Source organism: Oryzias latipes, chromosome 11 (assembly GCF_002234675.1).
Source record: "Oryzias latipes chromosome 11, ASM223467v1".
Lineage (NCBI taxonomy): Eukaryota > Metazoa > Chordata > Actinopteri > Beloniformes > Adrianichthyidae > Oryzias > Oryzias latipes.
In genome coordinates, this window is record NC_019869.2 from 23,622,196 (window position 1) to 23,637,556 (window position 15,361).

General features: G+C 41.0%; 1 protein-coding gene across 3 annotated transcripts in view; it reads left to right on the plus strand.

Moving 5' to 3' along the window:
* The window catches only part of atxn1 (ataxin 1), an 82,988-nt gene that overhangs the window by 60,295 nt on the left and 7,332 nt on the right, over positions 1-15,361 (plus strand). For 2 of the 3 annotated variants that reach the window (XM_023960181.1, XM_023960180.1), the window contains one exon: positions 9,868-12,139. In XM_023960181.1, the coding sequence (XP_023815949.1) occupies positions 10,310-12,139 (1,830 nt within the window). In that variant the 5' untranslated portion in view covers positions 9,868-10,309. Of the gene's footprint in view, positions 1-2,381; positions 2,795-9,867; positions 12,140-15,361 lie in introns of those variants that run through there. The other variant, XM_023960182.1, reaches the window with a different exon arrangement.

The following is a 15,361-nucleotide window of genomic DNA, read 5'->3' on the forward strand; positions in this document are numbered from 1 at the left end:
ATTCTTCTAAAATGTTCCTTTTTTGTATTTTGTGGTTCAATCTTTTTCACTTACATCACCTTGCTGTGCATTGACGCAAATAAGTTTTATCGACTCCCATTTACTGTAACATATCTGCATTTTGCAAGTTTTACCTGCTTTGAAATCAGCTTTTGCTTTTGTTAGAAGTGAATTTTTCCACTGCTGTGGATGAAATTTTCCTTCAAAAGTACACATTATGCTTTGGAAAATATATCTTCATCTTGCAAGGTTAAAAGATAAGGTGCTCAGAAGGTTCATCCTTTGTGGTGACTGTTTGTTTGTTTATTATTATTATTAAATTTTTACAGTCAATTCCAGTCTATCCCTAAATATAGTAGATTTTTCCATGAATGTAATCAGGGTAAAAGTGCAAGAAAATCCATTTTGTTGTTGTGTTTTTTTTTATACAAACAAATTCAACCCAATTTTATTTTCTGTTTCAGTATTTTTGTATTTCTCTTTTGTTGTTTGATAGTGTTTACTTTTTATTCAACATCTGTATTATTGCTTTATCACAAATATATGTTACTGCTAATGGAGACGCTGCAAATACTGACAAATCTGTTAAGAAAAAAGAAAAAAAGAAAAAGAAATAGCTTTTTAAAAAACTGTGTGAAATGAAAAATTAACTAAGCAATGCAAGCATAACGAGGAGATACATTTTAAAGAAGGATAATGGAAGCCACTCTCCCTTTGACTTTTGTTATACATATCCTAGTTAAGAAGTTAGTGAATTTATGAAAATTTATGTGGATTTCAAAGCTGTTTTCATGACAGCTCAGATTTCCACAGAGAGTTGATTGAGACGATACCCAAGTCTTTTCTAGAGTTGAAGTGATGCATGCTGAAGTTGCTGTATGATATATGTCAAAGTCACTACAGATAAAAATCTGACTATTTTTTATTTATGATCTAAACTAAATCCACCAAATTTCTGAAAAACTAAAAGTTGCTGAAAAGATTACTGAATATAATGACCTTGTTGAGCCGAACATTTTGACATTTGAACGGCTAGCATCAACCAATGAGATGCATTGACAAAAAAAAGCTACAGCAGTTGGATAACTGGAACAATAATAAAAGACTGTTAAATCCTAAAATGTTTTTACATATTTGTTAACAAAAGTATAAGATTGGATAGATATTTGTATAGCTATGCTGCATAAAAAAAGAACAAGGTTAACTGACTGCTCCTTTGCCTTTATTTCAAACTAAAACTAAATTGAAATAAAAGCTAAACTACGTTTGGCTTGTTTTTATTTTTTTCCCATTTGTGCTTCAAACCTGCTGTGGACACCAAATGATGACCACTGGATTGATATCAGGCTAACAGGAAGACCAACCAACACAAACAGGATGTCGTTTAGTGGATATCATGACCCATTATGTCTTGTGGGAATTATTATAATTTACTGTGTGTTTACATCTGTTTGTGTTCTTGTTCTTTTTTTTTGTATATCTCTTTAAGTGCATTTAAGTTTTTCCTCGCATTTCAAAATGTAATTTCTTGGCTCTTTTTAAAGTTTAATAATAAGAAGTGTAATATGTTCAGGTCAGGATTAGTATTAATTATGAATAGACATGTTAAGGCTTTAGTGCCATCAGTGGATTGAAGTCTACACTTAACAGGAATAGGTGTATATAAGTTAATGTGTGTGCTAATGTCTTCTGACTGATAAATCCTTTCCTGCACATGTTACATCTCTTAGCAATGAGGAGCCCATTTCATCTAAATTTACTTCCAAATGCTCTTTTAACTAGGTCAGCTATGCAGCTGAAATAGAATGCCACACATTGTCAGTCAGTCATGCCACCTAGTGGTCAGAATGAGGAAATGCGCCCTTGTGAATCTGAATATAACTCTGCTGTTGTGAGGTTAAGATAGAGGAAGTTAATGTTGGTGACATAGATGTATGTGTCCTTATGTGTACGTTTGGTATTGAGGTAGAGTTGATTCACTAAGAATGTTATTTTTCAACCTGTGTCCCCCGAACCTACCCAAATAAGGTTTGAGTGTCATTTAATATTTCCTGCATCATTTCGTATTTCCAGGGCTTCATTTCACAGTTTCTGCCCCAGATTCAGGCGCATTTATGGTTATAGATTTCATGAGCCACTCTTTTTTTTTTTATGTACTCCCTCTGTTTGAGTCTGTCCCTCTAATCTTCACTGCTCATTCCCTCCCTCCGTCTCTGCCTCTTTATCTCCACCACAGACCTGCCCTTCTCGCTGTAACACCCTCCCACTCCCACTCTCCTTCTCTTTCTCTGCTTGTAAGCGCTCTCTGGGCTTACTGCCAGCTGGCCTGTGTGTGTTTTTTTTGAATGAATACCTGATGAAGTTGGACTGGTGGGCGTGACTTGTGTGAGTGTGTGTGTGTGCAGGAGTGTGTTTGTGTGTAGGGCAGACTGTGTGAGAGCTCTGGCTCGTATTCAGCCCCTTACATAATACGTGTTGGAGCTGTGCATGCGGGACTCCCTCCCTGTGGGTGTGTGCTACCAGTTTTCCTGTGTGTGTGTGATCACCTGAGTGCAGCCTCTCAGTGGTAGTGAGGGTTTTCTTTTTTTTTTTGAGGGAGCTGCTGGCTGTGTTGGAGTGGGGTGTGAAAAGCCACAAGCAGTTTGTTGCACACAAACTCCCAAGTCTGTAGGATTTTCCGCTTGAAGGGCAGACAGAAAAAGACTGGGATTGCTTTACAAAGGACATGGCAAAGCTGGAGCACAGAGCACTTCAAGGAGGGCGAAAATGAAAGAGGAGGCGGAGTGTCACCCCGGTAAGGAAACTTCACCCGGCGTGTGAAAGACTTTCCACGAGAGTGTGTGTTTGTTCATACAGAATTGTTGCGTGAAAGTATGTCAGTAAATGCATACTGAAACTGCCCTAGTTTCTATGCAGTTGTTCGCCTTCCTTTGGCTGGTGTCCCGTCTGCTCGTCTCACATTTTTGTCGTTCTTCCCCTTCCATAAGCCCCCACTTTTGTGTCTCCCACCAGCACCTTCTTTCAAAACACCCACCAACCCCCAGAGCTTGTTAAGGGGTGAGAAAGTGCAAGTCATGCAACAGTGCCAGTGCTTGTTTGCCAAGTGATGCCCTCTGTCTTTTCTAGCTGTCATTCGTCTTCGACCCTGGTTGTTTACTGAACTCCTTGCTTGTCACCTTCTGAGCCTTCATTCCTCTTCTTTTCTGCCCGTGTGTGAGGACAACACAAAAACTTTCAGGATGCTTCAGGGCACGTCACACCAGCACCATGAACGAGAAGGAAGAGGTGCAAATAGAAAATGAAGAAGAACCACCAGCTGAACAGTGTAGATGCCAAACTCATCCCTCTAATCATGATTAGGTTTATAAATGTGCCCGTGCTTTCATAGGCACACAGGACCTTACAGTCCAAAGTATTCATTTGCAATTAAGACAAAGCAAAGTTGCTGTTAATTTATACGGTTTTATCAATTTTATTTAGTTTATTTATTTATTTAGCTTCAATTTACAACCAAGATTGTCTCAGATATTCATACAAAGAATGCAAGAAAACCATCAAATCAAGTATTAAAAAAAAAAAAGTCATATTTCTATTCAGCTTTGATTTCCATTCAGCTTTGATCATTCCAGTATAACCCAAGGCAATGTTCACACTGGCCTCAGCAACGTGTGTTCAAGGGACCACATCCAGTGAAAAGTCTATGCTAAGTAAACGCATGTCAATGTGTGTTACAGGCTTCCGCTTTCAAAACATTCACGTTCAAACATAGCTACGCACGTTTTTTAAGCTGGACTCTAGGTACAAAACCTGTGGCCATTGAATGCCCATTAAAGGTTAAATTAGTTGAACTTTGAGCAGCTGAGGACTTTGATTTGGTAGTGACGTATGGATGGGCATCCTTTTTAATTCATGGACGTGCCAAGATAATTCAAGTATGCGCACGGCCAGAATTCGGTGACACCAAGTCTTTTAAATATCAGAAGAGAGCTGTGAAAGAAAATGCCTGGGGCAAGATTCATGAGAATTGCACCCCTTCGACATTTCAGCACTGCTTTGATACAACCCAAGTTCTTGAACACGCTTTGAACATACAGTGTTTACACTTGACTGTTGCTATCCGATACTAGCGCATGTACTGTTAGGCCAGAACAGTCTCATAATTCAGAAAGCACACACTCTGATTCACAACTGTAACTTGATGCAAATGTGCAAATAAATTTGGAAATGCTGTACTGGTCAGTCGTTACCGTGTTGGCTTTAGCAGCTTAAAGGCCTGTTCACACCGGGACGAATTTCGCCGGCGATTTTCGCCGACGTTTAACGCCTCGTGACTAAACAAAGGGCACCAACGAGAGTGTGCACACCGACGCGAAAAAACGCCACGCGTTAAAGCGTCAAAAAAAAAAAAACGTCTCGGGTTCGTTTTTTTTTTTCGACGCGTCGCGTCGAAATCTATTCGACCAATGAGAATGGCGCTTTTGCACACGTGTCTGGAGCTTCTGAAGTTACAGTAAAACACAACTTGGGGGCGCTCAAACACAAAACTGCCTTGCTGAGCACACATACCAGCGAAGAAGATGGACGCCGAGTTGCATCTACACAGCCGCGAAGAAATAATGACGGACATTCTAAAATATCCCCGAACCAAGCACCAGTTGGAGCTACTGGTGCTTGAAATATTCATGTTTTCTTTGTTTGATTCTGACAAGCGTGTAAATACTTGCTCTCTTCTTCTGAGTGAAAAGCGACTTTAAGAAGCGTAAAGTTGCGCAGCGCCACCTTGTGTACAGGAGTATTTCTGTTTTACATTAAGCGCCATCTAATGTCAGGGAATGAAATTGCATGTTCACTCCACTCATCGTCAGCGAAAATCGCCTGGGTGTGAACACAAAAAACGTGGCGAAAAACGCTGGCGAATAATGCCTGGCGAATATTCGTCCCGGTGTGTACGGGCCTTTAGGCTACATTCCCACTGCAGGCTGAAACGACCCGATTCAGATTTTTTTTGCCCCTATGCGACCTGTATCTGATCTGTTCATGACAGTCTGAACGACACAGATCCGAAACTTTTGAAATGCGACCTCCGTCTGAACGGCCAGGCCACATGTATCCGACCCGTACTTCATCGACACGCTACAAACGTCAAAATTCTGCGTTGAAGTAGGCGGGAACGAAAACATAAACATCAACCATGGCGGACGATGCTGCTGAGACCAGTCAGTGGAAGGGAAGCGAGGTCACCGATTTGATTCATATTTTTGGTGACAGCTCTATTCAGGCCAAACTCCAGGGCTCTTATCGCAACCGGGCGGTTTTTGAAAACATTTCCAGCGAAATGGCCGAGCGTGGTGTTGAACTTAGGGATTACTTTTTTTTTTCCCCTTTCCGACCGTGGTCAGAAGCACGGGGGACAGAAGGCGGATCCTCCTTCGGGGTTCACTTCCCCATTCGGACCCTCAGATTCTCCAGAGCGGGTTAATAAAAAGTCAATAGCAGTTCTGCTGAGTGGAGCCTTCTTTCATTAATCGTTCTCCTTCCTCCCTAACATACAACATGAGAGGAGAACGCACTTGCAGTGCACTACTGCGCTGTACGCGTGCTCTCCTCTCTCTTACACACACGCGCGCGGCCCCAGCACACATCCCCAATCCACAACAGTGGGTACTGACGATCCTGGCTCCAGTGCCGTCTTAAAATGAGAAGAATGTAATTGTGCTGGCTCCTTTGTGAAAATGAATGTAATAATGCAAAAAGACAACACTGTTATTGACATCCATTGTTAAAGTTAGCTACTTCCGCAAACAGCGAGTGACGTCGTTCACAGTTGAGTACTCTTCTGCGCATGCAGATCACTTCTGGGTCATTTCACGTTCACACAGGAGATCCCAAAAATTTGCATTTAATTGGAAATGTGAACGGCCTTGCAAAATAAAATCGAATTTTTTCAAAAAAATCGGAATTGGGCATTAAGCCCTGCAGTGTGAACGTAGCCTTAGTGTCCATGTGTGAAACACAACATGCGTGTTTTTGAAACACAGATTGTGTGCATTTCCAAATTTATATTGCGCGTTTGCATAAAACTACAGTTGTGAATCGAACTGCATTTGTGACTGTGTGCATTTCTGAATTATGAGACTGTTCTGGCCTCATAGAGATGCCATCTATCCCGCACTACCAAATCTGAGTTGCTGATTGTTCAAAGTTCAACTGTTTTAACTTTCAATGCACAATTCATGATTGCAGGTTTTGTGGGTGGAGCTTAAAAACTTAGTAGCGATGCATGAATGCAAAAGTTTTGAACATGGAAGCCCAAAGTGTGCGTTTACATAGACAGTTTTTTTGGAAGCGGCTGCTTGAAATTGCATTGCAGAGGCCCGTGTGAACGTCGCACAAGTGTTTATTTTATTTTAACATAAAAGTGACTGTCAATGGTCAGTCAGATTATATATATATATATATATATATATATATATATATATATATATATATATATATATATATATATATATATATATATATATATGAATATATATATATGAATATGATTCTTTCAGTTATTTGTTTGTTGAGCAAAAACAGACAGAAGTGTGGTATTTGTATTCTGAAAGTAAAACTATGTTTTTTCATCCTCTTGCATCTCATTAGTGCAATTTTTTAACTTTATTGGAACTAGTTTTAGCTTCACTACCCAGCCCTCTCTCGTGATTTCTTTCAACCCAAATTCGTATTCTCCACCCATCTATTTACACATACCGGCATATTACCCATAAATCCCTGTTTCAACCATACCCTCTCATCATTTAATAAGTGTGGTAACAGATGGACCAAATTTGTTTATGGTGCATTTTAATTGTTTCAATGCAAGAAGATCAGCAGTGCACGTTTCATTGCCATTAGATTGTGTACATTGTGCCACAGATTTTGCATTTTGTCACAGAAGATATTTAACAACTTCCTCCTAAACATAATATCTAAAACATAACTCTTTTCAAGAAAAGAAACAAAACAAACAAAAGCCGTTCAAATGTATTCTCAATAGTATTGCGATTGGATTAGTTCACAGTGTCTGGTTAAGTGGGCCAGTGTGCTTTTGTCTGTGTGTAAAACGGCCTATTGCACATGGAGGCGCACAGCTTGGGTTACAGGTCATCTGATATCCACACACTTCCAAACTCACAGTCCAGCCAGCTCAGCAGGATGCAGATGACTGAGCTTCTCTGCAAATGTGTGTTTGAGTGTCAGTTTTAGTGAAGCTGTACTCTCTCCTTTTGCAATGTAGGTCATCAGGGTCTGCCTCTTTCTGTGCCTCCACCGCACTGGTGCCTCCGAGCCTCTGTTGTCCTCTGAGCCCCGCTTCCTTTTGGATCTTACCCACCTTTTTTTTCCATGAGATGGATCCAGCAGAAGTGTGTGGAGCAATGCAGACACAAATGCTGCAGTAGGAGAGATGATTTTACAGAGTGGCAGACGTGTCCATCTGGCTGCTTAGGAATGTCCAAGGCAGAAAAAACTGTCTTCTTAAAAATAACTTTAGGGCTGTTACACTTCATCTCTGCTCGGCTGGCCCAGAAAGTTCTTATTCTTTTGTTCTTCTTTGTTTTTCCACAACCGATTGTTCTCAATAGAAAGTTGCAATTTTGTTTGCAGCCACTATTAAAATTAATTCAACCATGAGTTTATTAAAACTTCTGCTTTGACACTTTACTAATATTGAAAATTTGTGGAAAGCCTGTCATCATAGTGTTTAATATGTATTTAAATTGTATAAAAATCTGCACCCAAAGCGGACACAGTTTAATGAACCATCCAAACAAGTAAAAACTCCCAAAATTACCAAGGATTTTAGAAAAAACATGGAGGCTAAATTTTTTAATATGTGTCATTTGATGATGGCTACTGTCTACGGTGTCCTAGAGTTGATTAAAATAAAAATCAACAATTTGATTTCTAAATATTTGTTATTTTCTGTTAAATTAAGAAGGAAAGCATTAGTTGCAAGCTTCTAATCAACTAAAGTGGTGGTATTGTTCAGTGAGTGTAGAAAACCTTTTATTTTAAATCTAATATTTCACATGATGTTTCTGATCTGAGACAACCTACCATTCGACTTTAATTTCATTCTTAGTTTGTTAAAATCTTATAAATAAAATCACGGGATTGATCACCTTTCTTTCGGGTAAAAATGCAGAAAGGTAACATGAAAAGGGAATAATGCTCAAAACTGCGACTGCAGTTGCAGATGTGGGCAGACTGAGGTAGGAGAATCGAGTGCAGACGTAATGACTTAAAAGGCAGTGAGGGTCGAGGAAAAATGCATCTGAGCACTAAAAACTCACCTATCATCAGTACCTCTCAATAGCTTTTAGCCATGATTGATTGAACCGTGCTTCTGTGCTTGAGCTAATATTTCCAACCTCACTTCGACACAAAAATGCATTTTCTCTTGTGCTGGTTTTGGATTTCTCCTCTTAAAAGGAGTCACTGTACGTCATAGAAATACAGCAGAGCTGCTACAGTACAAACTGTGTGCTTACAATGAGGGAAATTTTGGCCTGACCTGCAGGATCTGACTAATTACGTTGTGCCTGCCTGTTTATGTTGTTGATTAAGTTTATTAATATTTAATCAAGTGTCTCTTGGCCCACATAGAGATTAGTTAGTGGGCATCACGTGAGAATATATATATAAAAAAAGGTACAGTATATTCATTCTGTTCTGCATTGCCAGCATCTTTCTGCAAGGGATTTCAAAGCAGGCTACTCACAATATTGAATAACTTTTTTGCTGAAAGTTTCTTAAGAATATTCTCCTTGTTAGGATAATTCACAAGTCTACTATGCTTTTATTTTTAATATAATATTTGTAGAACTGGTTTTATCTGTTTCATTTTCCAGATTTTTTTCTCAGCACTTTTGGACCATTTTTAGAAATATGCAACTTTTACTTCTTTACCCCCTTGTGCTATCCTATGACCCCACCCTTACATTGACGTGTTCTCCCTACCATGACAAAAGGTGGATAAAGGTGAAGAGGATTTCATGTAATCCATGGACACCAGTGAAGATCACAAATCATTGAAGAAAAAAGGTTCAGAGCACTGTCTAGTGGGTCTAGATGACCCAACTCCCAATGTTAAAGTGCCTAGGATAGCACAAGGGTTAATAATACTTTGTCTGACTGAAATTACAACAAAAAGGCATTGGGGAAAACACTTTTCTAGGCATCTTTTTTTTCTTTCTAATTTGTAACAACTTTTGTTTCCAACTGTCTGACAAAATATCTTTACTCAGTCCTCTGAGTTTTTCCTGTATAATCCGGATTAGGTCTTTATTTACTTGTTTATTGTTGTTATTCTTTAAAATGTGTTTGCATAAAATTCACCTCAGGGAAAAAAATAGAAAAATTAGTATACATTTTTTGTTGTTGTTTATTTATAAAAATTATACATTTATTGTTGAGTCACAAGAAAATGTGTTGATTTCTTTTAAACATTTTGACCTGGGGTCAAACAGTTGAGTAAGCAGTAATAGCTTTAAAGTTCGAGTTTAAACTATTTAAATTATTTATGGCTAAGATGTCAATCTTTAACTCTAGAGGGGTCAGACTTTACAGATGTTCCATATGTGTGCAGTTTTTACAGTACAGCCTTGAGTTTAGTAGACTTTAGAGCATTGGTTTGTTTAACCTTGCTGCAGACACTTTATTTAAATGTATTTATGTATTTAAATAAAATGAAAGCTTTAGCATTTTAACCTTAACCTGTTACATCATTGTGTCAAAGCAAATAAAAGCCACACAGATAACATCTCCAAAGCGTATTATGCTTAAGTTGGAGGCCTCTTTCTAATTGCTGTCTCCCGCCTGCAGGTTTGTGCTGCGTGTGGGCAGGCTTTCCTTTGGAGGGAAATGATTCCACATGAAGTTCAGCGCACTCGACCCCCCATCGGCCTCTGCAACTGCAGCAGGTGTGACGTTGTGATGCTCTCTCCTGCCGCAGTGGGTTCACTACTCAGCCGCTAAAGATCGGGAACAGACCACTCCACATCCCCGTAAACCTTCCCTTGATATCTTCACGTCCATCTGACACCTTTGATCAACGCTTGGGGTGCAGGAATTTGCATCAAGACCTGGCAGGAAGCAGCTTTGGGTGAGCGGAATCGAGTCAGAAGAGGAGGAAAAAATTTGGAGGGCTTTTTTTGGCTACTCGATGTAGAAATGAATGGTTAAAAGAGAAAAAGAAAAGAACGAAACTAGGAAAAGAAAGGACGGGAAAGTTTGAAAAGAAGGAATAGGGACTAGGCCAAAACGCATGTACAGAGACAAGACACAAAGTGAAACCAATATGAAGTCCAACCAGGAACGCAGTAATGAATGTTTACCCCCAAAGAAGAGGGAAATCCTATCAAGCACGTTGCTTTCTGAAAACCGCTCACCTGTGCCACCTGCCAGTGACAGCCAGCGCACAGAGAACATGACCTGGCTAGCCAGTGTGGCTGCTGGTAATGAAGGCGACCTGGGTGAGCATCGTAGCTTTAATCAGTTGGATGGGGCCTTGTATAAATCCCCATCTTTGACTCACACTTCCCCCTGTTGCTCTTCAATGAGGCTGGTGTCCTCCCTTCCTGCCGTGTACACTTCCCCCGTCACACAGGCTACGGTTGGAGGGACAGTCCACTACACCCAACTTCCTCCCAACCTACAGTTAATAGCCTCACCCTACACTACTCCCTACACAGGCTATATCTCCCCACAGCTTCTCCCACCGCCACCTCCACCCCCTCCCTCCTCGTCAGCTGCACAGAGAGCCCCTTACGCAGAAACAATTTTCTCTAAGCAGGACCAGCATCGAACATCATCGGGGCGTACCTCCATGCCTCCTCCTTCAACAGACTCCATCCCACACAATGTTCAAACTTCAACTTCTCCTCGGACTCTACCATCACCTCACCAAGGAGGCACTCACCTCCCGACCCAGTCCATGCAACCCCACCGTTCTTTTGGCCATGGTATGTCCCACGTTGTGGTGAAATATACAGACGGTCCCCCTAGAAAAGAAGAAGGTGCCTCCAGACATAGAGAGCTCCACAACGGGGATGTAGAAAGAGGGCAGAGGCTTAGACTGTCCCCAGAGTCTAGCCTCTCCAAGTCAGCGAGCAAACCAAGGGAAGCCACGTCCTGTTTGTCTGCCTATGAGGCCCGTCAACTAGTTCTATCATCAGACTATAGTCATGAATCTTTAGGTCCAAGAGCCTCTCTCATGCTAATGCACAACAGCCATGAGGACCACCAGCTTTTACCATCCAGAGCCAACCCAGAGAAGCAGACAGCCTCTGCCCCCACACATCATGAGAAAGGCGGCACTGTCATGGGCAAACCGGTCAACCGGACCCCATCCTTGTCCAACACCATCTGCTCTTTCACGTTTCCTCCCCCACCAAGTGTAGACAACCTGAAAGCTGGTGTCAGCTCTCTGTCTCCTCAGACTGTTATCCAGACCACCCACAATGCTACAGAGTCGCTGTCAATGGGGCTGCCCTCCACTAGCATCTACCCACAGCCATCTATTATAGGTTACATTGCAGGGGGCAATGGAGGCAGTTACCACACCAACTTACAGCAACACTTATTCATTCCAGGCAGCCAACCAGTCATCATCCCTGTCAGTGGAGGTGGAGTTCCAACATTAGAACCTGTAACCTCCCAGATTACATCCTCCACACAAGCTGCATCTTTCCCTAATACACTCCCACACACATACATCGCTGCCACCTCCCTTAAAGGGGAATCTTCAGAAACTCAAAGCGGCTTATTCCATGAAGCTGCTCCAGGTGCAGTTGTTCAGGCCCAGATTCATCTCCCCATGGTTCATGCTCCATCTGGGCTGGTTGCTCTTTCTCCTCCGTCTGGTACAGCGGCGCCCTCTTCACTTCCCCCGTATTTCATCAAGGGCTCGATCATCCAGCTGGCTGATGGTGAGCTGAAGCAGGTTGAAGACCTAAGGACAGAAGACTTCATCCAGAGCGCAGAGATCAGCAGTGAGCTGAAAATCGACTCATCCACGGTGGAACGCATCGAAGGGAGCCAAACCTCAGCAAACTTTGCAGTCGTTCAGTTCGCTGTGGGTGAACATCGTTCACAGGTGAGAAATGTGCTGACGCAGCAAACTCAAAACTCAAGGTGGAATCTCAAAACAGTGTCTGTCTTTTGTTTTATGTACAAATTCAGCTCTGGCTTCTCTCCTTAGCTTAGCTGTAGTTTAATTAAAACTAACAGGTGTATACATTCTCACATGTTAATGGCACAAATGGCGTCCCAGCAAAAATGCAAAGAGCAACTTGGGGTTTGGTTTCTTTCCTGAAGAAACCATAGCCTATGAAAGATTTGGGAATCTAACAGCTCCTCTTGAAACATGCCATGGTCTGTAGAACCCATTTCCACCTCACAAACACTATTAGAACTACAAGCAACATATCAATATGTAAACAAACCCAAGATCATCAAACAATACTCTTTACTCTTTATTTCACTTGAAAAGAGATGTTTTTTTAAATTCGACATTATTTTTTTCACCGTTATTTAAAAATTTAATGATTTTCTGTGTGCCACCTGTGTTTAGTGTGACAAGATTTTCTTTTAACTCCTTTGTAGCAACTTTTCATTTCTCAACTTACTTTTTGACCAAGATTAAGCACACTGGGCATGTGACACACCTTGAACACTCATTTAGCCCATGGTGTCACTTCCTGATACTAACACATGAACATCACCTGCAGTTGGAAGAGGCTTGGTGTGAAATGTTGAAGTGGGGCAAATCTTGCTCCAGGCTTTTTCTTATGTAACACCAAATGAAAGACTTGGGGTCATATAATTCCAGCTGTGCAAAAACTGCAATTATTAATTTCTCCTCCATGACTAAATTTCAAATGGTTGGCACTTCCATGAGCTAAAAGGAAAGCCATCCGTGTGTCACTACCAAATTCAAGGTTCTGATTGGTTCAGCGGCTGAACGTTTTGTACGTCTTAAAAATGTGTGCAGCAATGCGGGAACGTTTTAAACACTTAAATGAGCAGTTACATATGTTTACATAGACTTTTCATTGGAAGTGGGTGTTGGAACACCTGTTGCCAAGGGTGGTGTGAACATACCTTTAGGGTGTATTCACACTGCCATCTGCAGTAACATAAATCTGACTTTCTTTTTAAATTCCAACCAAGGACATTTGATCTTTTTGGATGCAATCTTAATCTGATTGTGTTATCCCATTTACACAACTTTTACGTCTCCTACGGTCAACAATATCATAATGAAAGATTAAGGAAACCCCAAAATTTCAGACACTGTTCTTCAATTTATTCTTCTCGTTATCCTCCTGAGAACCGAGGAAAAAGAGTGTCTTCCAATGTCTGTTCTGTTTTCTATATGGGCTTAAAAAAACACGTTACAATTTTAATTTAAAAAAAAAAAAAGTAATTTAAATTCCCAACATGTCCATTGTAGAGGACAACAGGACGATATTTCTTTGAAAATAGAACTCAATTTGGAAAGTCAGAAAAAAGGAGCAGATTAAATGTTTAGAATGATATGAAAACATTAACTTTGGTTACAAACAATAAAATTCTATATCACTCTTTTGTTACTTGTTGGACCAGCTGCTACAGAAGAAGATCGACCTGTAAATTGAGAGATTTGCTTATTGGCTCAGCTTTCTCTTCCCCACAATGGACCGGTACAGCAACCGCATAACTACGGCCTGTCAATCTCACGCTCCTGTCTTCCCTCATTCATGAACAAGACTCCAAGATATTGATCTCCTCCACCTGGGGCAGGGACACTCCACCCACCAAGAAATGGCAAACTACATTTCTTCGGTCGAGAACCATGGCCTAACTTGTATGTTTTATTTAGTGTGTGAAGCCTCAGCTGCTTCACATTTGGCCACAGACCGCCTAATTCACGCTGGAGGTCCCAGCTTGAAGAAGCCAACAGGACAACATCCTCTGCAAAGAGCAGAGATAAAATCCTGTGGTCCCCAAACCAGACCCCCTCCGGCCCCTGCCTGTGCCTAGAAATTCTGTCCATAAAAACTATGAACAGAACCGGTGATAAAGAGCATCCCTGCCAGAGTCCAACATGCACCGGCCACAGGTTTGACTTACTACCGGCTATGCAAACCAAGCTCTTGCTCCGGTCAGGCAGAGACACAGGATACGGGGGACGCGGTCGAACGCCTTCTCCAAATCCACAAAACACATATGGACTGGATAAGCGAACTCCCACAATCCCTCCAGCACCCTAGAGAGGGTGTACAGCTTTGTGTACACATCTTTAGCTACAGTACACCACAGGTTGTGGTTTTCCACAACCAGGACGGAAACCGAACTGTTGTTCGTGGATCTGAGGTTCAACTATAGGACGGACTCTCTTCTCCAGTACCCTGGCATACACTTTCCCAGGGAGGCTGAGGAGTGTGATTCCCCGGTAGTTGGAACACAACTAAATCAAAAACAAATCCTCAAAAATCCTCACAATGTACTGTGAAAAGGACGGGAGACTCCAGTATTCACAAACTTTGGGGTCATCCTGATAGGCAGGGCGCCCTGGTAGCGCAGGTGTAAAGCTGTTCTAATGGACGTTTAAAAAAACACAAAAAAATCAAGTTAATAACAAAATAACAATTATTTTTTTCCATTTACACATACAGTAGTACAAACACTACAATGTTCTTACATGGTCATAAATTGTAAGAGATTAGCCTGAAACTCAATAAAACATTCAAGTTAGTCCTGGTCCACAGAGCACGACAACTTTGCTGCTCCTTCTCTGATTCATCAGATTCTCCTGAATCATCATCTTCTTCATCTTCATCATCACCTATCACAGCCTGAATCTCATCCTCCTCATCCTTTTCATCATCTGAAAGCTCCTAATCTGAATCTCCTTCAACTATCTGGTATAGAATCCTCTCTGCTTCACTTTTTTATCCTGAATAATGTGCAGCCATTAAATACATTAAAATGGTCCTGGTGTCCACTACAGTTGACATTCATTCATGTTCTGTTTTGAAACAGAAACTGTTTTCAGATCTAAAAATATTTTTCCTAACATATTTATGACCAAGAATATATCTATTTATTATGGTAAAGAATAGATACAGAATATTTGACTTGTCTTTCACCTTCCATAAAATGAGGTAAATGGTTTGGCAGCCATCTTGGTAGAGGTAAAACTTTAGGTTCCCAGCATGCAAACTTATCGCATGTCACATCACTGGAAAGCCAAGGATGTCCTCTACAGAGTAGAGTAGGATTTGGAAAGGCATCTCTTAATTCCTTGGAAATATACACGTAAACAAAATGTATA